Genomic DNA, 26272 nt, shown 5'->3' with positions numbered 1-26272 from the left:
CTGCTGTCTCTAGTCTTTGGAAAGTGTTTTACGTCTAACCAGCTCTCAGATCCATACGTTAAAATTGGTTTGAACACTATCTTGTATACAGCTAATTTAGTGTTTTGAATAATTCTCTCTTATTCCATATAAATTTATTCAGTTGACTTCCTACCATACCAGATTGTTGATTCTGTAGTCTCTATTTCCATATATAATTTACCATCTTCACTAAAAATCGTGCCTAAGTAGTTTACTTGTTCTATAGGTTCACCATTCACAATGCAGTTGGTATTTTCAATGCTTCTGCCATTTTCATTGTCTTTGTCTTGTTGATTTTCATACCAAATTTATTACAACAGCAATTCAATTTAGTCAGAGAATCTTGCAGACATTTAGAGGATTTATTTAGAAGTATAACATCATCTGCATAAAGCAAAGAGCAGAGAATAACGTCTCCACTTTTGATATCAGGTTCAATAACACTTTCCTTCATAATATGATCCATATAGATAATGAATAACAGAGGGAACAATGTATATCCTTGTTTGACATCAGATTTAACATTAACTGCCAGTTAGGTGGTTAATGTTGGCAATTATGGATAAAATACTCATCCTTATACACTTCGTATCCATCATATATTTCAATGTAATATCAATGGTATTACAATTCTAATATGCACTTCGTATCCATTATAACCTTGACATCTCGGCCAGTAGCTGGTTAAACCATTTTCCTGTACTTCCTTCCATTCTAACTGCTGACTTACAACACAAATAAAGACCAAGTATTCCTTGATGTAATGCCCAATTGACACCATATAACTGTAGCATTTTGAATAGCTTCTCTCTTGGCACCTTGTCATATGCCTTTTCCAGATCTACAAAACTTAAATACAGATTTTGGTATATTCCAATGATTTCTCAGCTATTTGTCATAAAATGAAAAGCTGATCCAGACAGCCTCTATTTGGTCTGAATCCAGCTTGTTCTTCACCAAATTTCTCTTCCACAATCCTTTTCGACCATTTCTCAAATATACATGTATATATCTTACCAGGAACACTCAGTAGAGAAATACCTCTGTAATTCTCACATTCAGTTTTATTTCCTTTTTATATATGGGTACTATGAGAGCTGTTCTCCAATCATCTGGAATTTGTGCCTCTGTCCAGGCCTTCTGAACTATGCAGTGCAGCCATTGTAAGACTGTTATACATCCACACTTGAGCATTCCTGATCGAATATCATCTGCTCCTGCTGCCTTTTCACATTTCAGGCTTTTGATGGCTTTTTCTACTTCAAGTATGGATATATATTCCTGACTGCATGCCTGCCAGTGTTTTTTTTTATCGCTGTGCTGTCATCACTGCTTGTTTCATTTAGCAATTTTTCGCAGTAATTACTCCATACTTCAATGATATCTTCTTCTCCTGTTTTTGTGTCATCATTATCATCTCTAATCCCTTTTAAAGTACTCTTTCCTCCATTCCTAAGCTTCTTCAACAACCTCCAGAATATCTTGCCACCTCTTGATATTTATTTTCTATGTTCTTACCAAAGTCCTCCCATGACTTTTGTTTAGCTAGTTTTATACAGTGTTTAGCTTTCTTACATTTGTCTCTGTATTCTCTAAGAGCACAAGCTGACTTATTTACCAGGAACTTTTGATATGCTTTCTTCTTTTCTTTCACTGCCTCTTTAACTTCCTGTGTCCACCATGGAGTTCTGATTTTTCTATCCTTATAGACAACCTCACCACATGCCTCTCTGGATGAATCAATCAGTGTTTTCTTCGGGGCTTTCCAATAAATTTCCAAGGTTTGGTTCCCAAACTCTTTCATTTTTTCTTCAATAATCTTTGTGTATTTTAGTCTACAGTTCATATTTGAGAGCTGCACAACTTTTATTCGCTTTAAAACTTTCTTACATGTTCTTGTTTTCAGTATGAAATTCAATTTTATCCTGCTCAAAACTAAATGGTGATCGATTTCAAATCCTCTGTACACTCTAATGTCCTGTACCAGAGAGAAAACATCACTATCAACAATAACATAGTCAATGAGACTTTTCTTATTCCTTGCCTCTTCTCTCCATGTGAATTTGTGCACATTTTTATGTTGGAACATTGTGTTAATAATAACCAGTCCATGTTCTGAGCAGAAATCCAACAGGTATTTGCCATTATTATTAGCTTTACTCTTTTCTTCAAATTTTCCGAATATATTTTTGTATGTCTGGCAATCATTTCCTTCTCTGCTATTTAGATCCTCAACAAAGACCAACTTTTCCTTTTTCATTGTGTCAGTTGGTTTCTCTAAAGCTTCAAAAAATTCCTCCACTTCTACCTTAGAAGAACCATCTGTGGAACCACAGGCACAAATAAGTCTCATTGTCCAGTTCCCCATTCTCATATTTGCCCACATCAATCTACTTGAGACTGCCTGCCATTCAAGAAGATTAGCCTCATATTTAGTGTTGAATACTATGGCTACAACTTCTTTTCCTTGTCATTGCCTGAATATAACATTTTGTATTTATTGCTCAGAAAGATCTTACCAGTTTTTGCCTTTTTTGTTTCAGTCACCCCTATTATGCAATCTGGTACTTATCCGATTCCGCAGCTAACTTGATTTCTTTGCCATTCAGCTTCTTATGTTGATAGTACCAATCTTGAACTCTGGGGATATTGAGTTGGGATGCGTTTGATGATTTGTTCCAGTAACTGATTTTGTGTTGCTTGCCCTGGTTCCTTGGCGAAAACAACGGGGGCCTTGTTTATCTGGGAAACGGCCCAGCTGGCATGAAATTCTGTCATGTTGTACCGTCATTCTATATTTTGGTTTAAGCCAATAAGAATACAATTTGGTCGGATAAATCCCAAATTGCCAGCCCATCCTCATTCGTTCAGTATCCAGGTAGATACCCAACAGGGAATGTCTCACCACAAGAAGGTGAAGATTGGACACTAGGTCAGAAGCCCCGGTCGGTTCTCAGCATTCCTTTAAAGGCTATGTTGCGGTCTCCTCTCAGTTATACAGCTTTGACACTTAATCACCCCCGATTCCTACACCATAAATTACTATTACGTGACCTCCACGGAGTCCAAGGACTCATCGTGGAAGGGCTCTCTACTCTACTTAGCTAACTCTCACCTTGTCCACTACTACTTAATTCTCCTACTATGACACTACTACCATCAATGCTATCCACTGCCTATCATCACAAACAACAGTATTTTTTTTTGTCTGTAAATTGTGTGCATACTGATGAAAAAACGCTGCTACCTATATATGAGAGGCATATCTGAACGGATGACAAAAATTATAAAAAAATAAAAACTCATCATTCCCTATAAATCTATCACCAAATTCAGAAGCTGCTACCCCTCTTCAAAAAGAAGCCCCGGTCAGTTCTCCGCATTCCTTTAAAAGTTATGTGGTGGTCTCCTCTCAGTTATACAGCTTTGACCCTTAAACACCCCAGTAAAGTATTTGTATGCTTTATTTCTTTTTATTATTACTTGAGCACATTCTTCATCAAACCAGTCTCTTTTCTTCTGTTTATTTTCGTATCCTAGAATTTCTTTTTCGGAGCATTCAGAATCCATCTTTCAATATATATCCAACTTCTACCTATATCTTATTCTAAATCTATATTTTCAGCTAATTTTGTGTTGGAAATCAGTTTTAACTTCATCTTATTTAATTATCTATCCATGTAGTTAGCCTAGTGGCTATGGTAACATGCTATATATGTCTTTATGAGAAAAACATATATAGGATATAACCATATTTTTACTTAAAGCAACGACTATCAGTTTGGGAGATTTGGTATGGTCTTGACTTGGGAGATTGTAAAACATGACAAATATTTTCCCAAAAAGGTAAATCTAAGCCCAGACCAAAGGAAATCCCAAAGAGTTCTTTCATTATGGGGTAAGTAAGAGAAAGAATGACTATGGAAGATTGACCGTAATGATTGACGATGGTCACAAGGAGATGGAAGCAAATAAAATAGTTGAGTTACTGAGTGACCATTTTGCAAGGGTATATAATCCTAGTGAGGTTACTGCTTTAACCTATGGGACAGACTCTAATGTAGGAATAGAGGTGAATGAATTAGAGGTTTTTAATATGTTGCAGAATCTCAATGTAAATACAACTGTGTGATTAGATGGCATATTAACTAGGGTTTTGCAAGCATGTGCAAGGGAACTGGGAATGCCTTCAACTAGGCTCTTTAATTTAAGTCTCATCTCTGGAAGAATTCCAAGAGAGTGGAAAGAGGGCAAAATAATTCTCTTTCATAAGGGAGGTTCAAAGACTGCAGTAGCAAATTATAGACCATCAGTATCTCAGGCATGGTGGTAAAAGTACTAGAAAAATTGGTCAAAAAGAGAACTCAAGAGTAGGTAAATAAAAATATGATACTGTATGAGGGTCAACATGGCATTGTGAAGGGGCAGACCTGCAGGATAAGTTGCTAGCGACAAAGAACTGCATCACCCAATAAATATGATGGGTGTGAAAAGAGTAATCATAATGGGGACTTTATTATCTGAAAACCAATTGGGTAGCTGTGAAATCTCACGAGAAGAATGAAACTGAATTTATTGAGCTGTTGCGACACAACTTCCTCAAGAAGCATGTGAAAGAAGGAACTCATTGGCAAAGAGTATTAGATCTGATTATAGTGTCTAAGGGGGGGTTTCATTTAAAGATGCAACTCTTCTGCCTCCGCTTGGTGACAATGATCATATGGTACTCACTTGGGAAGTAGCTGAGTTTATGAATGTTCCATTGAAAAGGTTACATGCTGAACTACAAAGCAGAAAATTATGACCAAATGAGGAGTATTCTGGGTTCTGTGCCATGGTATCAGTTGTTAGAAGGGAAGGATATCAACAGTGTGTGGGAAGTTTTTAAAAATACTTAAAAAGTGACTTCAAAGGAATACCATGTGCATAAGGATGATGTCAGTTATGATAATTATAAGCAGCAGGCCAAAAGAGTCACAAGTGTTATACAGAAAGCTAAGTCTGGATATGAAAAAAGTTAACCCTGGGTTAACTTTTTTCATTAAAAAAGCTAAGTGCTGGGTTAACTCTATAAGTTAACCCAGCGCTGGTGAGGTGGGAATATGTAACAAAAGGTGGGATTCCACAGACCCACCCAAATAATGTAGTGTATTATAGAAATCCACATCTTTTTAATCAATATTAGATTACATATTGTTTAAGATTCTTCCTCACAGTCTTGTTCTGTATCAGATTCATGGTTACTGACTAATTCTAAATCAATTTCACTATCATCATCTCTGCTAAATGGCTCCTCGTCTGTCAAAGCGTCATCTATAAGTCGACGTAACCTCTGTTCTTCCAGCTCGTAACTCATCTGGTAAAAAAAAGATATTATTCTCAAAATACCCACTAAATATTTATGAAACCGTATTTGCTTATAGTTGGATGTAAAAATACAGAAGACACAGTAGTAACAATAATATTTGAGTAGAATATACATGAAAACAACTTACGTTTCGGAAGTAAATATAGTCACACTTTTGGTAAGGTGGGGTCTGGTGGACCCCAGCACACTAAACTTGCTTGCACACAACAGCATGTCGTCTATGACGTTGAGTTGCGGGTTACAGGATGGGAAACTATATTGAGGCATAACTCACTGCCATGTGTTGTTAAAAAATTATAGTCAATTTAAAATCTTTAAATTGACTATAATTTATTAGTCAATTTAAAAGTTAGTAAGGTGGAGTGTCACAGACCCCACCTTACTAACACAGGGTTAAAAAAAACCAAAAGATTTCTATCATTACATTGTAAGTAAAACAATGAATGAAGTTGAAAAAATAATTTTACTGGATACAGATGGTAAGCAGGTGACTGATGCAGAAGTGACTGTTCAACTAATGAGTAGCCAATTTGCTAAAAGCTATCAACTTGGTATATGCAACATTGAACTCACCACTATATGGGGAAACTTATGTATATGAGGAAGAGCTGTTGCACAAATGGAATAAGATTGTTGGAAGTTTCTTCCACTTGGCTATACTATAAATTAAAGATGCCAAGAAATTATATTTTTGGTTTAATAATTTATCCCAGTGTAAGCAAACAAAGTTTGCACCTGAAATATTTTCAGGACTGGGCAACTCGTATATAGAAGCTAATGATAAAGGATTAAACCAAGCATATAATTTCTTGGTATCTTTAATTTATAATATAACCAAGTGGAAAAACTTCCAACAACTATCTCTAATCCAGAGTATTTTAATAATATGTTGTGACACCTTTTGACTACTCATATATGGAAATATGACTTTGGCATTACTTCAACCTTAGTATCATCTCTTGTGACAAAACCTCTAGGTCGAAACTGGTTGGACGCCTGGGTGGTGGATAGCAATGCTGTAGCCCATGAAGCTAACTGAGGCATGGCTGTTGCTGACCTCAGTTGAAATCCGAGCAGCTCTGCACAATGGTGGTGTGAGCCTGCCACTGGGTAGAGCCAACATTGAGAGTTCTTCTTGGTGACAGGGTGAGCCTGTTACTGAGGGGAACAACGCTGAGTTTTGATTCTTCTGGTTGCTCATTGTTGGGGGGGATCGCATGAGTTTTTGGAGATTGACCTGCATTTAAACACTCAACAAAGGTCAAAACTAGTCTACGTAGTGGCCCTTCCCATAATGCATAGCAATATACTAGTCCGTAAGGATATGTACTTTGCATTATGGGATACTAAGGCAAGTGATGTGAAGTAATTAGCTTCTATATATGAGTTGCCCAGTCCTGAAAATACTGTTGTGTCCAAATTTGCTTATCTTAATTAAATGCTTATCTTAATTCAATCTTTATCTATGTACGAGATATCACCCCAAAATACAAATATTTAAGCTATTTCTCCCCTTAGTGTCCCTAATATTTATATTATACTGCGCCTTTTGGGACATTTAGTTTGAGATATTAAATACAAAAACAAGGAGCAATTACTAAAATATGTCTGAATGTGAAACAATATTGCAGTCGTGACACTTGATCTCGTTACTCATTTAAATATTCTCCCCTTTTGCGTAATTAGGTCCATACGTTTTCAAGTGGTGCATTGGGCAGCAATTTCAGACAACTGTTTTATCAATGAACAAAGGTTTATTAAACTCATTAGTATGGTACAATTCAATTTCTAATATAATTCAATTCAATTCAATACTAAGAAAACATTTACAAAATAACATTAGCTTATCACAAGTAATTTGGCTATGATCCTATATGGGTATTGCGATCATACTGCCATAACAAATTCAACTCATACAATCATATGTATAATCCCAGATCTAATTAACACATTAGTTAACCCTATATTAGTCTGAATATGCTATATGCTGTAGCACCTGGACATATGTGATCAGATTCTATTTAACTATCAAAAACTATGTAGATTAAATTATCCCTTCACTGTGTTAACACATAACTTTGACATTTAAAACTTTCCTATAAGTTACAATACACATGCATAAATCTAAGGACACATAACTACTTATATAATATTAATATTAACAAGCATACTTTCATTATAATCAGTCATGTACTAAAGTGCTAGTATAAATTTCTTTAGTCTCTTCAACAGTTCAGTAATAGAATAATGATTACAATTACAGATGATTTTCAGTTAACACGAGATTTTTACAGTACCTTTTTCTCTTGAGTTTTCTATATTGGCCTCTACCTTTTTCCGATTAAACTATCCTGGTATGATCTCTCCTATAATCGGTCACTCCTAAGTTCTTTTGGCATTAAACTGTGCTTATCCGATCTTTACTTTTCATACTTGAATTAAGAACACACTTTAGAATCATCTATACCATGGCTGTGAAACTCACCACGCGGACACTGACTTCTTTACAGATTTCCTTTTTTCGTGGTTGTCACTGGATGATGAAACACATAGATAATACCTTCTTTCCTTTAGCTAAATGGCATTCCTTGTTTCTTACCATAGGAAATACGGAATCAAAATCCCGCTCACTACTTGTTCCCTTGTTGTGTCGGACGGAGATATAACTCCAACCCCGCCACTCAGGAAAACCATGTGATAAACAATACGAAGGAGCTCATGAAGAAACTCTCTGGGAAAAAGCCCCTTGGGGGGGGGGGGGGGTTCTAACCCTTTTATACCTTGACCCCTACCGGCACCTTTAATTTCTTTTCTCCGCCCTTTACTGGATTCGACTTCACTGACCAACCAATTAGGGTGGCGTTTTTCTGCCAAACATCCTGAGGTCAATTCCCGGATCAAGACAATGTCTTGATCTGGGAATTGACCCTGAGCGATAGTCTTTTGCTAGCCTCAAATTAATCCCCTTTCCAAATTTTCTAAGAATTTACTTAATATTTTAATCTTTCATTTCAAGTGTTAAAATTAGCCTCTTGCATACAATTTCTTATGACTAATCCTTTTTGTCTTACTTAGCTAATTTTTTTCATATCACAACTGTAATATATTCCTTCTTTCTGCATGCGAATAACGTGAGGCAGAAAGGTATCCCAATTCGAGATCTGGAGATCAGATATCTTTGACAGGTAAGCTTTAAAGTCCTATTCAATCTTTCCACCATTCCATTGCCTTGAGGATGATAAGGAGTAGTGAACAATTTCTTTACTCTTAACAACTTACACAACTGTAACATAACTTCAGCTGTGAAGTAGGAGCCTTTGTCAGAGAGAAGTGGCTGGGGTGTCCCATATCTAGAAATAATCAGCTTGAAAAATTTATACGCTACTGTTTGGGCAGATTGATTCTTAATTGCTACAGCCTCTGGATATCGTGAGAACATGTCTATGACCACTAAAATATACCTATTTCGCTTCTTGATGATAGGTAGGGGGCCCACGATATCCATGGCTACAGCCTAAAAAGGAAGCATGGGGGTTAGGGAAAGACCGGAGAGGAGCCTTACCTACAATGCTGGACTTCTGTTGACACAAATGACAAGAAGTCACATACGATTCTACATCTCCCTTCATCCCCTTCCATATATAACGATCATGAACTCTGTTCCCCGTTCTATGTATTCCTTGGTGACCTGCCAGATCAGAGTCATGAAAGGTGAATAGTACCCATGGGATCATTTTCTCTGGAACTACGATTTTGTCCTTCCATCTCCCTGTGATGCTCTGGTTGGACAATAAGAGACCATTCGGATCAATGTATAGTGTGTGATTGAAGGAATCTTTAACATGGGACTTCTCTCCTCTCAAAACTTTCTCATACCCCCCCACACATACTGAATCCCTCCTTTGCTCTTCGATTATGCGAGACTTATCCCATACTTATTGTTCTAAAGAATTGATTCCCTTTTTGCCTACCCCCCCTTTTCTTTGTATACAGAGAAAATCACCTCTTCACTAGGACTAACATCACTATTATGTACGACATCCAGAGATCTGGATAGATAGTCAGCGACCACGTTCGCTGAGCCAGGGATGTATTTTATTTCCAAGTCAAATTCTTGCATCTCCAGAGCCCATCTAATGATTCTCTGATTTTTGTCCTTCATTGAGGATATAAATGACAATGGTTTGTGATCAGAGCGCAAGATGAGATGTTGTCCTAATAACATATACCTGAACTTTCTTAATGCATAAACAATAGCAAGGGCTTCCTTTTCTATTACAAAGTAATTTATCTCGGAAGATGAAAGTTTCCTACTGATAAAGGCGATCGGTCTAAACCCCTTTTCCTCTTTCTGCTCTACAACAGAGGCGATTGTATCATTGGAAGCATCAGTGGAGAGATAAAAATCCCTACCCAGTTTGGGATAGGTCAGGACAGGCGACCTAGTTAGAGCCAGATTTCAGCGTTGATGTGCAATCTGCTGTTCGTTTCCCCACTCGAATCTTCTTCCCTTCTTTGTGAATCTAACTATAGGTTCCATCAGTTTGGAGCATTCAGGAATGAACTTCCTGTAGAAGTTGATCATTCCCAAATACCTCCTAACCTGCCTTACAGTTGAGGAAGTTCTTGCCTTTAATATGGCAGTCACATTTTCCTCTGTGGGTGTTATACCGTGTTCATTTACCACGTGACCTAAATACGCTACCTTCTTGAGAAAAAATTGGCATTTAGAACACTTTAGGGATAACTGAGCTCTGTTAAGTCTTTCCATGATCTCAATTAATAGTCTCTTATGCTCCTCGACGCAAGATGAGTAAACCAGAAGATCATCCTGGAAACAGGTAACCCCTTCTCCCAACATATCAGATAGCACAGAGTTCATCAGGCTCTGAAAACTCATGGCTGAGTTCCTGGCTCCCTGAGGTAGTCGACACAGCTGATACTTCTGCCATCTTGTGGTGAAGGCAAAGTGTTTTCTGTCCTCCTCCCTCAAAGGAATCTGGAAATAGCCAGAGTTCAGATCTAGTTTGGAGAAGTACTTAGCTCCCTCCAGGCCAATCAACAAGTCCTCAATCTTGCATACGGGAAAATTTATGGGTATAGTGACCTTATTGATTTCTCTCAGGTCCAGTACAAACCTTAACCCACCATTAGGCTTTTCTACTAAAATAAATGGGCTATTCCATCTAGAATTTGACTTTTCAATAATTCCAGCTTTCTCATATTCTAAGAGTAATTTCTTGAGTGTATCCATGTGCTTTAGTGGGGTCTGATATTGTCTCACATATATAGGCACATCAGAATTGATTTTAATAGCATGTTGAACCATGTTAGTACAAGAAAGCGAGCTGATCTCCTCTGTGAACACTTTTGGATACTTGTGGAATACAGACTTAAAGAATTCCATCATGTGTATCCTTTCCTGCTCAGAACTTAAGTTCTTAATGCTATCTTGGATCAGTTTATTCCTCCACATGCTAGACTCCCTTTCCCAATCCTTCAATTCGACCTTCAAGGCTTTGCTCTTCCCTACATGATCTTGCATTCTGTACTGTGGCTTGCAGTCCTTTCCATGCAGGGACAGTGTTCCATTTGCAAAATCACACATAAAGTTATAATTTTCTAAAAAATCAATACCCAGTATGACTTGGTTGCTTGTGTCTGCAACCTCGGGTACGACTATCATCTCATGAGTGACAGTGATAAGAAATCAAGGTATGGAAATTCTGGCCTTCACTTTCAAGACTGAGGAGGACTCAACTTTCGAATTCCCATGAATGGTTTGACTTAGTTTAGTAAAACTATTAGAGGTTACATCCTGAAATGCCTCAACAAAATTTTCTGGGATTACCGATATGTGAGCCCCAGTATCAAACAAGAGTTTGCAGGGTATACCACCAATCAAACCTTCTACCAAAGGCAGGGGCAATTTCCCTTTCACCTCCGCTAAAGACACAGTTTGCATTCTTATTTCTTGTCCCTTCACTGAATCATTTCTCTCAACTGAACTACCGACAATCGCAACTATACTTCTCTTATTCTTAGTTGACCCAGAATGCTCCAAGCTCTTTAACTCACTTTTTAACTCCTTTCGTAGTTGTTCCCTCAGAGAAGAGGCTTGCTCCATTTCATCCAAAATTCTCTATCTTTTTTTCTGGCCAGGCTAAAACACGAGTCTAGGTCCTGGGCTCCTTTCTTAAATATTACTTCTCTTAATCGATCACATAATCCGATTCTGAACTGTTGAAAGGTTAACAACTTAATGTGGGCCAACAACTTAATGTCACCCAGTTAAACAAGGCCCCCGTTGTTTTCGCCAAGGAACCAGGGCGAATAGCGAAAAGTCGGCTACTGGAACAAATCTGAAAACAAACCCCAACTCAACAACACCAGAGTTAAAGATCGGTACTATCAACATAAGAAGCCTGAATGGCAAAGAAATGGAGCTAGCTGAGGAATTAGATAAGTACCAGATCGACATAATAGGTGTGACTGAAACAAAAAAGACCAAAACTGGTGAGATCTTGTTGAGCAATAAATACAAAATGTTATATTCAGGCAATGACAACCACGAAAAAAGGAAATCTGTAAAGAAGTCAGTGTCTGCGTGGTGAGTTTCACAGCCATGGTATAGATGATTCTAAAGTGTGTTCTTAATTCAAGTATGAAAAGTAAAGATCGGATAAGCACAGTTTAATGCCAAAAGAACTTAGGAGTGACCGATTATAGGAGAGATCATACCAGGATAGTTTAATCGGAAAAAGGTAGAGGCCAATATAGAAAACTCAAGAGAAAAAGGTACTGTAAAAATCTCGTGTTAACTGAAAATCATCTGTAATTGTAATCATTATTCTATTACTGAACTGTTGAAGAGACTAAAGAAATTTATACTAGCACTTTAGTACATGGCTGATTATAATGAAAGTATGCTTGTTAATATTAATATTATATAAGTAGTTATGTGTCCTGAGATTTATGCATGTGTATTGTAACTTATAGGAAAGTTTTAAATGTCAAAGTTATGTGTTAACACAGTGAAGGGATAATTTAATCTACATAGTTTTTGATAGTTAAATAGAATCTGATCACATATGTCCAGGTGCTACAGCATATAGCATATTCAGACTAATATAGGGTTAACTAATGTGTTAATTAGATCTGGGATTATACATATGATTGTATGAGTTGAATTTGTTATGGCGGTATGATCGCAATACCCATATAGGATCATAGCCAAATTACTTGTGATAAGCTAATGTTATTTTGTAAATGTTTTCTTAGTATTGAATTGAATTGAATTATATTAGAAATTGAATTGTACCATACTAATGAGTTTAATAAACCTTTGTTCATTGATAAAACAGTTGTCTGAAATTGCTGCCCAATGCACCACTTGAAAACGTATGGACCTAATTACGCAAAAGGGGAGAATATTTAAATGAGTAACGAGATCAAGTGTCACGACTGCAATATTGTTTCACATTCAGACATATTTTAGTAATTGCTCCTTGTTTTTGTATTTAATATCTCAAACTAAATGTCCCAAAAGGCGCAGTATAATATAAATATTAGGGACACTAAGGGGAGAAATAGCTTAAATATTTGTATTTTAGGGTGATATCTCGTACATAAATAAAAGTTGAATGTAGATAAGCAGAATTTCACTAGATAGAAGAATAATCATAAATTGGGATGCAACAATACTTCAGGAGCAAACTTTGTTTGCTTACACTTGGATAAAGGATTAAACCAAGAATATAATTTCTTGGCATCTTTGATTTATAAATCGAATAAAAATTCGGCAATAGGAACTGATGGAATATCTGCAAAGAGTGTTCAGCTGAACTGACTATTCTTTTGACTAAGCTATATAACTTGTCTCAGAACAGTAAAGATTATACAGGAGAGGAAAGAATGTATGGTAATCCCATTGCACAAGGGTGGTGCAAAGATTGATGTATCCAACTAACGACCAAGCAGCTAATTTTCAACAAACAGCATGGGTTTACTAAGGGAAGGTCATGTTTTAGCAACTTGCTCACATTCTGTAATAATGTTACCACTGAATTACACAAGGGGGAATGGATACACCATGATACTTTTGGATTTTGCTAAGTCTTCTGACAGTACAGTATGAAAGACTGTTGTATAAATTGGAGAATATGGGTTTGGATTATGGACTATTGGCATGGATTACAAGATGGCTGACTGACAGATATCAAAAATGGAAAGGGGGGGGGGAATCCACAAGATTTAAGTGGTGTGCCTCATCAAGGATCAGTTCTTGGAACTGTTATTCAATTTATTTCATTAAAGTTAATTAATGTGGTTATCATGTAATTTATTATAAGAAAGTCATTTTGCCTCTTTACAAGGGCCTTGATAAGATCTCGCTTGCTATATTGCATGCAGATCTGGTTTCCATCGTAATTCTGATACAGTGGAGAGAGTGCAAAGGAAAGTGTCAAAAATGATATCAGGATTGTGGACTGATTATGGAGATAGATTGCGAATTTGTAGGTTGCAAATAGTAGCAAACAGGGGTGATAAGATTGAGAATTACAAACTTCAAAAAGGATTATAGAGAATTTCAGCAAATGGAATTTTTCATTTTATGGAGAGTGGGGAAGGGAAGCGAGAAAATCCTTGGAAGTTGAGAATGAATGCTGTCAAGAAGGGGGGTGAGTTGAGAGAATTTTCTCTCATAGACTGGTGCATAATTGGAATGGATTGCCATTGGATATTGTGTAAGTAGCATGAATGAATTCAAGAACAGGTATGGCAGCTGGTGTAAAGAGCATGGCCTCCTCATTGGGTTCCAGACTCCCTGGAGGTCTCTCTTAATAATAATTAATATTATTTATTTTGTTCAGAATTATAATTACTGCTGAATATTTCTGAAATTGCTAGACAAGAATGGCATACACTGATTTCAGAATTATGCTTAAAACTGAAATAAACTATTCTTCTTTTGCTTTATCAAAATATAAAATATCTGCACTTTCTTTGTCACATACCTAAAAGTAAAACATCAGGCACATTTCTATCTGTCTTTTGTGTATTGAACTCAAATGGAAACTCAAATTTAGAAGGATCACTATCAGGAACATAATCATCCCCAATTGAGCTAGGATTTGGTTTAGACATTTCTTTTGGTCCTTCCAATAAGAGATGTTCTCTTATCTGTAAAATCAATAATAATAATAAATTGAAAGTACTACTGAAGAGCAAAGTGTAGTGAGAATGGGACCACCCCAAATTTATCAATACATAAGGTTAATAAATCTAATTATTTCAAAATTGCAAATTTAATAATGTAAAATTTCTGAAAAGTCATGATGCACCTAAAATCATTTAAAGTAGGAAAGAACACGCTAGGCTTAATATATAACAAATATTTATTGATATTAAAATTTTATGTTTCAGAATAAATGACTGAAGTCCATCTTCAGTTTAAATATATATATATATATATATATATATATATATATATATATATATATATATATATATTAATATTTATATATACTGACTATAACCATGACTAAAATAACAATTAAACCATGTACTGTTTTCAGTAAATACAAATGATGAAGGCCGTCAACATGAGATAAACTAGACAACAACTTCAAACCTTCATATATGCCGTGACAAGGTGGTGCGCCACATAGTCGAGTCTAAGGAAATTGTTATGGACCCTCATCACATTAATAATAACCTTAGCTATAATCTACCGAACTCTTTCAGCTCTGCTATCCGATATTGGCACACTCGTGAAATCAGACGCACGCAACTGCCTAACAATAGAACTTCAACACGGACTGTAGCTAGAGTTCAAAGCTAACTGAATTTTATAATAGTTGTTTTTATAGTGATACGATGTTTCTTATAGTGTTTATTTGCTTTCTATGTTCCCACGACTGAAGAAGTCGGACAATCTGATGAAACATGTTGCATTTCGAATAAATTTAATTGTTATTCTAGTCTCGGTTATAGTCAGTATATATAAATATGAACATATCCCAAATGGCAAAAATAACAATTTGGAATTTAACCAACCAAATTGAATTCTTATTGGTTAAACCAAAATAAAAAATGATGGTACAACATGACAAAATTTCATGCCGGCTGGGGCATCGCCCGATTAAACAAGGCCACTGCTGATTTCGCCAGGGAACCAGGGCACACAGAAAAAGTCAGCTACTGGAACAAATCTTAAAACAAATCCCAACTCAACATCACCAGAGTTAAAGATCAGTACTAGCAACATAAGCCTGAATAGCAAAGAAATGGAGCTAGCTGAGGAATTAGATAAGTAGCAGATCGACATAATAGGGATGACTGAAACAAAAAAGCAAAAACTGGTGAGATCTTTCTGAGCAATAAATACAAAATGTTATATTCAGGCAATGACAATCAAGGAAAAGAAGTAGCCATAGTATTCAACACAAAATATGACGCTAATCTTCTTGAATGGTAGGCAGTCTCAAGTAGAGTAATGTGGGCAAATATGAGAATGGGGAACTGGACAATGAGACTTATTTGTGCCTATGGTCCCACAGAAGGTTCTACTAAGGTAGAAGTGGAGGAATTTTTTGAGGCTTTAGAAAAAGCAACTGACACAATGAAAAACGAAAAGTTGGTCCTTGTTGGGGATCTAAATAGCAGAGTAGGAAATGATTGTGAGACATACAAAAATATTTTGGGAAAATTTGGAGAAAAGAGCAAAGCTCATAATAATGGCAAATATCTGTTGGATTTCTGCTCAGGACATGGACTGGTTATTACTAACACCATGTTCCAACATAAAAATGTGCACAAATTCACATGGAGAGAAGAGGCTAGGAATAAGAAAAGTCTCATTGACTATGTTATTGTTGATAGTGATGTTTTCTCCCTGGTGCAGGACACCAGGGTGTACAGAGGATTTGAAATTGGAAGTAATCACTATTTAGTCTTGAGCAAGATAAAATTGAATTTCATATTGAAAAGAATAAGATGTAAGAAATTTTAAAGCAAATAAAAGTTGAGCAGCTCTCAGATGTGAACTGTAGACTAAAATACACATAGATTATTGAAGAAAAAATGAAAGAGTTTGAGAACTGGAATCAAACCTTGGAGATTTAGTGGCAAACTCTGAAGAAAACATCGATTGATTCTGCCAGAGAGGCATGTGGTGAGGTTGTCTGCAAGGATAAAAAAATCAGAACTCCCTGGTGGACACAGGAAGTTAAAGAGGCAGTGAAGGAAAAGAAGAAAGCATATCAAAAGTTCTTGTAAAATAAGTCAGCTTGTGCTCTTAGAGAATACAGAGACAAATGCAAGAATGCTAAACACTGTGTAAAACTAGCTAAACAAAAGTCATGAGAGGACTTTGGCAAGAATATAGAAAATAAATATCAAGAAGGTGGCAAAATATTCTGGAGGCTGTTGAAGAAGCTTAGGAATGGAGGAAAGAGTACAGTAAAAGGAGTTGGAGATGATAAAGGTGACATGAAAACAGGAGAAAAAGATATCCTTGAAGTATGGAGTAATTACTTTGAAAAACTGCTAAATGAAACAAGCAGTGATGACAGCACAGTGGTAAAAAATACTGACCAGGCATGCAGTCAGGAATACATATCCATACTTGAAGTAGAAAAAGCCATCAAAGGCTTGAAATGTGGAAAGGCAGCAAGAATAGCTGATATTCGACCAGAAATGCTGAAGTATGGTGATATAAAAGTCTTACAGTGGCTCCACTGCATAGTTCAGAAAGCCTGGACAGAGGGACGAATTCCCGATGATTGGAGTAAAGCTCTCACAGTACCCATATATAAAAAGGGAAATAAAACTGAATGTGAGAATTACCGCAGTATTTCCCTACTGAGTGTTCCTGGCAAGAGCTATGCAAGTATACTTGAGAAACGGTTGAGAAGAAATATGGAAGAAAAGCTTGGTGAAGACAAAAGCTGGATTCAAGCGAAATAGAGGCTGTGAGGATCAGATCTTCACTTTACGACAAATAGTCGAGAAAGCATGGGAATATAACAAAGATCTGTATTTAAGTTTTGTCGATTTGGAAAAGGCATATGACAAGGTGCCAAGAGAGAAGCTATTCAATACGCTGCAGTTATATGGTGTCAATGGGGCATTATATCAAGCAATACTTAGTCTTTATTTGAGTTGTAAGTCAGCAGTTAGAATTGAAGGAAGTACAGGAAGATGGTTTAATGTTAAATCTGGTGTGAGACAAGGATGTACATTATCCCCTCTGTTATTCATTATCTATACCAATCACATTACGAAGGAAAGTGGTATTAAACATGATATCAAAATTGGAGATGTTAATGTCAGCTCTTTGCTTTATATCTTTAATGTCAGCTCTATGCTATTATATTTATCTTCAGGACTGGGGCAACTTGTGGCAAAGGTGGACTAAGTTTTCATCACTTTCCTTAGTATCCCATAATGCAAAGCACAATTCCTTGCAGACATGTATAATGCTATGCATTATGGGAAGGGTCACTACCCAGACCAGTTTCAACCTTTATTGAGGTCTCTTCAGTGGGAGCCAGACCCAGAGGTGATACCAAGGTTGAAGCAATGCAGAACTCATATTTTCAAATGCCGGTTGCCAAAAGGTGTCACATCTTATTCTTAAATTCCTCTGGATTAGAGAAAGAAAGATATTGGAAGGATTTATTCCACTTGGTTAGACAATAAATAATATATTTAGTTTAATCATTTATCCAAGTGTAAGCAAAGAAAGTTTACGCCTGAAGTATTTTCAGGATGGGTAACTCGTGGCAAAGGTGGACTAAGTGCTCATCACTTTCCTTAGTATTCAGTTTAATCCTTTATACAAGTGTAAGCATACTGAAGTATCTTCAGGACTGGGGTAACTCGTGGCAAAGGGGGACTAAGTGCTCATCACTTTCCTTTGTATCCCATAATGTAAAGCTCATCTCCTTGCAGACATGTATAATGCTATGCATTATGGGAAGGGTCACTACACAGTCTGGTTTCAACCTTTATTGAGGTCTCTTCAGTGGGAGCCAGACCCAGAGGTGATATCAAAGTTGAAGCAATGCAGATCTCATATTTCCATATGCCCATTACTAAAAGGTGCAACACATTATTAGTGGCCCTTCCCTTAATGCATAGCATCATACATGTCCACAAAGAGATGTGCTTTGCATTATTGGGATACTAAGGAAAGTGATGAGAACTTAGTCTACCTTTGCCACCAGTTGCCCCAGTCCTGAAGATAACTCAGGTGCAAACTTTGTTTGCTTAAACTTGGATAAAGGATTAAACTAAATATATAATTTATAGTCGAACCAAGTGGAAAAAACTTCTAACTTCCTAAGGAATTGATATATTTACCAAATTTACACTATATAGATATTTCATATGATAGAACAAGGACAAGTGGTGATTACACTGATTTTTTTTTTTTTTTGTCTAACGATTGGTAAGACAATGGAATGTATTGCTTGAGATAATGGTGAGAGTGAGGACTGTACAAGGAGTAAAGATGTTGAAGGAGTGGCATGAAAGAGAGTGTAGTGTCCAAGATGGATGTCCCAAGATGATTCTGTTGACTCCATGGAGAGGATCCTGAAGAAGAAGAATTTCTGATGCCATTTCTAGAACAGTGAATATTAAAATAACTGCATCAAAATGCATGCCACAAAAATTGTGTGAAAGAATGTGCAAGATAGCAGTGTGAATTGGTGAGAAATGTTTAGTTAATCAATACACCTCTTCAATGTCAAGTTGTTAAGAATTCTGGGAAACTAAGCTCTCAATCAAAATTCCAAATGTGAGAACAGTATTTAATGGTTGGATCAATTTTTAGAATTTAAAACCTGTTCAGAGGTAATGTAACTACTGCAAAAGAGAAATCCCTAATTTCTTTAATGACAAACAAGTGATACTTTGGATGCATTTATACAAAGAAAGACTTTAGGTTTGTTTTCTCAAAAAAAAATTCTCATGGGTTAAAAAATGGCTGTGGAAATGGATGTTTGTGAATGTTTTAGGTAGTAGTAAATGTTTCCATTGTCTACTATCAACCTGCTTACTTGAGATCTAAAAAGGTTCTATATGAAGTCTCGAGGAGAGGATCCAAGATAATCTAGCCTTAATCCATTTTTATATGAATCGCATCTATAAAACGTTACAAATCTAACAAACATCAGTACATTGGTGAGATGAGAGCAATATAATCCAACATCCTACCAATTATATATTTGGTTTAATCCTTTATCCAAGTGTAAGCAAACAAAGTTTGGCCTGAAGTATTTTCAGGACTGGGACAACTCATGGTAAAAGTGGAGTAAGTTCTGATCACCTGACTTAATATCTCACATAATGCAAAGCATATCTCCTTTCAGACATGTATAATGCTATGCATTAAGGGAAGGGCCAATACCCAGACTGGTTTTGACCTTTATTGAGGTCTCATCAGTGAGAGCCAGACACAGAGGTAGTGATACTAAGGTGGAAGAAATGCAGAAGTCATATCACCATATACCAGTTGCCAAAAGGTTTATTATTAAACTTCTCTGGATTAGAGATAGTTGATGGAAGTGTTTTCACTTGGCTATGCTACCAATTATATATTTGGTTTAATCCTTTATCCAAGTGTAAGCAAACAAAGTTTGTGCCTGAAGTATTTTTAGGACTGGGGCAACTCGTGGTAAAGGTGGAGTAAGTTCTGATCACTTAATGCATAGCATTATATATATGTCTGCAAGGAGATGTGTTTTCCATTATGGGAGATACTAAGGCAAGTGATTAGAACTTACTCCACCTTTACCACGAAATGCCCCAGTCCTGAAAATACTTCGGACACAAACTTTGTTTGCTTACACTTGTATAAAGGATTAAACCAAATATATAATTGGCAGTATAGCCAAGTGAAAAACTTCCTTCATCCGAAATCCTATTTGACTCTTTTTTTAGACACCAAACATGGAACATTTTCATGTCACTTCAGGTCTCCAATAAACAGGGTGTTAGACACTGGGCAATGAAATTCATCTACAATCTACATGCACATATGCATGTCGCAATGGGAATTGAAGCCTAACCCTGTAGATTGGAAGTAAGATATGCTATCCACCTTATTAACTAGGCCTACAGTAATAGATTCACTATAGGTTTCCAACCTTTTGTAGGTGAAATTCACAGGAAAAAATTTTTAAATAAATTAATTAATTCTGCCTTTGAGATAAAAAGTCTCAACAACTAGTTAGAAATGGAGAAAATAAGATAAATGATCAAAAAAGCTAAAAATTAAATTTCTGTTAGGAAATGTAGGTGTGGTTTAGCAGACTATAGATACCGGCATCACTGAGTTTTGAATCATGACTTTGAAATGCATTTGTGAAGTGAGATCTGAAAAATTTTATAAAATTTGCCTTTCCCACATGCAATCTATTTTTCTTTACTGGCTTTTTCATAGTTGTTAATTTAAGGTAAGAAAAAATGAGGAAAATCATAGAACATACAGTAATGCTAAGCCATATACTTAAAGAAATTTACCCAACTCTCATAGAAATCATGGCATCTGCAGTGTTCTACATACACTACTGCTCCAACTCCCCTTGACGAATAAGAATAATGACAGCAAAATTACTTTCAAGCTGGAACAGATATTTCTTAAATTATAACTATCACATCTGAAGCTGGTCTACAGAATAAGACTTAAAAGCTAAATCCTCAAAAAAGAAGAAATGTTGGGACAGCCAGTATGTTCAACAAAACTCTAAAAATATTACTTAATATTGTATGCTGGAAGAGATCAGGATAAAAGAAATTAAAGACTTCTGATCTGAGATACCTAATATATGTTTTGGTTCTCTTCAACTTATGATAAGCAAGTGTTGGATTCTGATAATATAGAGATTTAAGTAATTATTATTTGCTTCAGAATCCAACATGATCTTCCATCACAAAGGTTAGACTTGTAAATATTATTTAATGTAAACAACTTATTTTACATTTAATATTTATATAACTACCTTTAATTTTATCTAATATTTAATTAATTAATCAAAGATATATGTATTAATAATGAAAAGACTGTATTAAATATTATTAAGCTATTTTATTTATTACTATATTAATATTATAAGAACTTGTATTTGATAATTTAACTGCGCATTAATTGAAATGTAAATATTCTCTATTTATTCCTATTTGTAGATAGGAATAAATCAATTTTATTATGTTTTGTTTTGTTGTCATGGAGACGTATGTAAGTGAGCAAGCGCAAGTTTGGAACAGTGCGTGAGGAGAATGTTGAACGCTTATTGAAAAGAGTTTTAGTTAAAGAGATCACGTGAACGATTTAGGCGGGAAGAACGGATATATAAGCGAGGAACGCTGAAAATATTGAGAGAAGGTAAGAGAAAAAGGTAAAAGGGAAGGTAAGAGAGGAGATAGATAGGAAACATAGAGAGAGAGAGAATTGGCATTCGGTTGGAATCGGAGTATTCAGCATTCGGGGAATCAGAGTGTGATATTATTGAGAGAAGGTAAGAGAGAAGGAGATAGATAGGACACATAGAGAGAGAGAATTGGCATTCGGTTGGAATCGGAGTATTCAGCATTCGGGGAATCAGAGTGTGATATTATTGAGAGAAGGTAAGAGAGAAGGAGATAGATAGGACACATAGAGAGAGAGAATTGGCATTCGGTTGGAATCGGAGTATTCAGCATTCGGGGAATCAGAGTGCGATATTAGAGAGTCGGCAAGTCACTCAAGCAGCTAATTTAAGTCTACTAGTCGAGAAGCAGTTAGCTAATAAGTTGTAGAAAAACAATTATAGCTACGGAAAACAGCTGAGAGACTATTAAATAGACAAGCGATACTTGAGTTGAGATTTAATTTCAGCGCCAACCTTTCAAGGACATACTGAACCCTGAAGCAAAGCACGAGGTTACTAGAGAATAGTAGAGGCTGTAAAGTTGAAGTTTGCTGTTAGCTGTTTTTAGAATTATAGTGCTTAAAGAATTATTTGAATGCAGGAGAAATGAAGAACTGTGCATATAAAACCTCAAGATAAGGAATTATGTATTGCCTTAATTCATGAGTGATCAGTAGTACTTCATGCAAGAACGTTTGTTTATGTGTATTGTGACTGATGATTAATTCAGTTATTGCTTAGATTTATTTTAATGAGTGCTGTATACTGTTTAAAATGTTTACGGTTTTAAAAGGTGTTTGTGTGTAAGTTGATGAAGAAAGAAGATTATCGGTAAGATTATTCCAACCATTAATATTCCTATACAGAGAAGTGTGTGAGTTTCATCCTAGAATTTCCCTATACTAACAGTAACTATTGCGGAGAATTAGCTGAAGTGTAAAATTAAAGATGTTTGTTTGTGAAGAGGTGTTACTGCAATTTTTATTGTATTTTGGAAGTTAAGGAACTGTGAGAAGACTGTATAATAGAGATAGCAGATTTACCTTTGAGTCTGTATGATTGATCTTATCAGAGAAGCTAAAATGTTTGTGATAATTCTTAATTACTGATTTGAACTTAAGTGTAAAATTTGTGATTCTAAAATTAAATGTTTGTTTTTGTTAATCAAGGTTGTATTTTGCCTGGATCTCTTTTACTGCACCGTTCATAAAATATTTGAACTAAAACGGGTAAATAAGGTAAATTAAATATACTCGGCAAGTATATATAATAACAACATATAAAGGAAGGGTAGTTGAGAGTTGGTTTATCTTCAATTCTTGAACTAATTCAGATATAAAGTGGTGCAGTCTTTAAATATAAATTTTCTTTATATTTGAATTAGAAATCAACTTACAACTTATTAATTAGTTAAGAACATCGTAATAGTAACCATGTCGGATCCAAAGTATAGATTGAGAAGAAGTAGGATCCAACACAAGTGATGGAGGCTTGATGGGACCAAATCGTTGCCACTTTTGTGTGAATAACAGATGAGCTTCACTGAGTGATGAAGTTCATCAAGTGGTGCAGAACCACCTTTCAATCTCTGCCAATGTTGGTTCATTCTTAAATAGCTTCTTCCAGTTTGGCAATTCTATTCCAACTAGCTGGAATAGAATATGTAATGATACAACTATCCACACTAACATGAAGATGTCATCTTCATTATCTTAAAGATATCTACTGCATCCCTTTTAGGTTCATTATAAAGAGGATGCAAATTTTACTTTGAAATTGCTGGAAAACATGCACCTCCTACTATATGAAATTATTTTAGGGTCAATATACACAGGTTTAGTTAACAGCAATATGTTACATCATACTAATACACAACCTGACAATATACACAATGTGACAGAATTGTGCAGTGTTTTCATACAGTACTTTAAATTAACGAGTCCATCAACTCCGGAGAGTGGAGAGGGTAATGATGAGAAAGACTACACAATATCATGCTGTGTGCATTTAAAAAAAAAAATTACGTAGTTTTATTTTGATCTAAAAGATATGTTCCCATATTTTTTCAACATGCCATGAAGATTTCAATTTTTCAGTAAAAAAGGCGGAAACTTCTACTTCTGAAGGATGCATCTATTAAGTCACAATATTCATCAAAATACAAAATCAACATCTTAACTGGGATCAGTCAACTTAATGTTCATATTTGTTCATTTCCTTACAATCTTGAGAGAAAAAAAAAAAAAATTAGACATATCGGAAACTTACAGAAACAATGGCTTGTCTTTCATCCACAAGTGAAGGTAGTGCATACAGCCCATGTCCATGTTCACCAATATACAGTGCTGGACTGAAAACAAAATTAAAAACAATGTAAAGGTTTTATATATTTAATAATGTAAATGTATTTGGTAACTGAGATTTAATGATATTTTAATTTGCAAATCTGACATGAAACACAGACATGTTTCAGCAACTACAATAGTAGTAGCTTTTTCATGGTAATAGTTTAATATGAAAAAAAAAAAAAAAAAAAACTGAACAGATATAATAAATTGTCTTCTTCTTCTTCTCTCTTCCATCATCTATGTGATGATGATGAGGCCGAATGAACTCTTTCCACTTATGTCTGTCCCGGGAGAGTCCGAACAATTCTGTCCAGTTTGTTGTAGCTTGTTGTGATTTGGTTTTCAGGTCCTCTTTTATTTTGTCTATCCATCCTTTGGATCTTTTACCTTCCATCGTTGTATTCAGGGATTTAGATGGTAGTCTTTCTGTTACCATTCTGGTCACATGGCCAAACCATCACAGCCTTCTTGGATTTTGTCTATTATTGTTATTTCTTGTTTTAGTCGTTTCCATATGTCTTCGTTTCTTAGTTGATCCAGCAGAGATGCTCCAAGTAATCTTCTTAGCCAACCCATTTCAGTAACTAATAATTTTTTCTCTTCAGCCTTTTTGAGATTCCAGCATTCACCATAGAGGAGTATTGGGAGGACCATTGTTTCATTTTGGGATGCTTGACTGATTCGTCTGTTTATATCTTTTATAATTTCACCATTGTACTCAATAAGGATAGAAAACAGCAAAGCTAATAATAATGGCAAATACCTGTTGTATTTCTGCTCAGGAATGTTCCGACATAAAAATGTGCACAAATTCAAATGGAGAGAAGAGGCAAGCAATAAGAAAAGTCTCATTGACTATGTTGTTGTTGATAGTGATGTTTTCTCCCTGGCGGAGGACAACAGAGTGTACAGAGGATGTGAAAATGGAATTGATCACCATTTAGTGTTCAGCAAGATAAAATTGAATTTCATACTGAACACAAGAACATGTAAGAAAGTTTTAAAGTGAATAAAAGTTGAGCAGCTCTCAGATGTGAACTGTAGACTAAAATACGCAAATATTATTCAAGAAAAAATGAATGAGTTTGAGAACAGGAATGAAACCTTGGAGATTCGGTGGCAAGACCTGAAGAAAACAGAGATTGATTCAGCCAGAGAGACATATGGTGAGGTTGTCTATAAGGATAGAAAAATCAGAACTCCATGGTGGACACAGGAAGTTAAAGAGGCAGTGAAAGAAAAGAAGAAAGTATATCAAAAGCTCCTGGTAAATAAGTCAGCTTGTGCTCTTAGAGAATAGAGAGACAAATGTCAGAAAGCTAAACACAAGTCATGGGGGGTCTTTGGTAAGAAAATAGAAAATAAATATCAAGAAGGTGGCAAGATATTCTGGAGGTTAAAGAAGCTCAGAAATGGAGGAAATAGTGCTGTAAAAGGAATTAGAGATGATAAAAATGACGAAAAATGGAGAAACAGATATCCTTGAATTGTGGAGTAATTACTTCGAAAAATTGCTAAATGAAACAAAAGTGATGACAGCACAATGGTAAAAAGCACTGACCAGGCATTCAGTCAGGAACACATATCAATACTTGAAGTAGAAAAAGCCATCAAAAGCCTGAAATGTGGAAAGGCAGCAGGTGTAGATGAAATTCGACCAGAAATACTTTAGTATGGACGTATAAAATTTTACAGTGGATGCAATGCATAGTTCAGAAATCCTGAACAGAAGGACGAATTCCAGATGATTGGAGTAGAGCTCTCATAGTACCCATATATATATAAAGGGAAATAAAACTGAATGTGAGAATTACAGAGGTATTTCTGTACTGAGTGTTCCTGGTAAGATATTATTATTATTACATCACACCTCCAGGGAGTCCAAAGACTCATCAAGGCATCTATTCTACAACTCTTCGTCTCACTACTCCACCAACCTTCATCATCTAACCCCACTGCCATCTACCGTCGACTACCACCACTAATACCTTCACAGATAATCACAACATCCATTCCCACGATAATAAATTTAGTTTAATCCTTTATCCAAGTGTGTGCAAACAAAGTTTGCACCTGAAAGTATCTTCAGGACTGGGGTAAAGTGGTACAACACT

At 35.8% G+C, this 26272-nt stretch overlaps 1 protein-coding gene across 3 annotated transcripts in view; it reads right to left on the bottom strand.

Moving 5' to 3' along the window:
* The window catches only part of LOC150105228 (serine/threonine-protein kinase/endoribonuclease IRE1-like), a 543187-nt gene that overhangs the window by 298895 nt on the left and 218020 nt on the right, over window positions 1-26272 (bottom strand). For all 3 annotated transcript variants that reach the window (XM_090396205.1, XM_090396206.1, XM_090396207.1), the window contains 2 exons: window positions 24079-24160; window positions 14407-14572 (listed from right to left, as the gene is read on the bottom strand). In XM_090396205.1, coding sequence (XP_090252331.1) covers window positions 14407-14572; window positions 24079-24160 — 248 coding nt within the window. The remainder of the gene's footprint in view (window positions 1-14406; window positions 14573-24078; window positions 24161-26272) is intronic.

Source organism: Typopeltis vanoorti, chromosome 7 (genome assembly GCF_054136105.1).
Source record: "Typopeltis vanoorti isolate ZY-2024b chromosome 7, IOZ_Tvanoo_1.0, whole genome shotgun sequence".
Lineage (NCBI taxonomy): Eukaryota > Metazoa > Arthropoda > Arachnida > Uropygi > Thelyphonidae > Typopeltis > Typopeltis vanoorti.
Note: the sequence above shows the minus strand (reverse complement) of the source record. Positions and strands in the feature narration are given on the sequence as shown.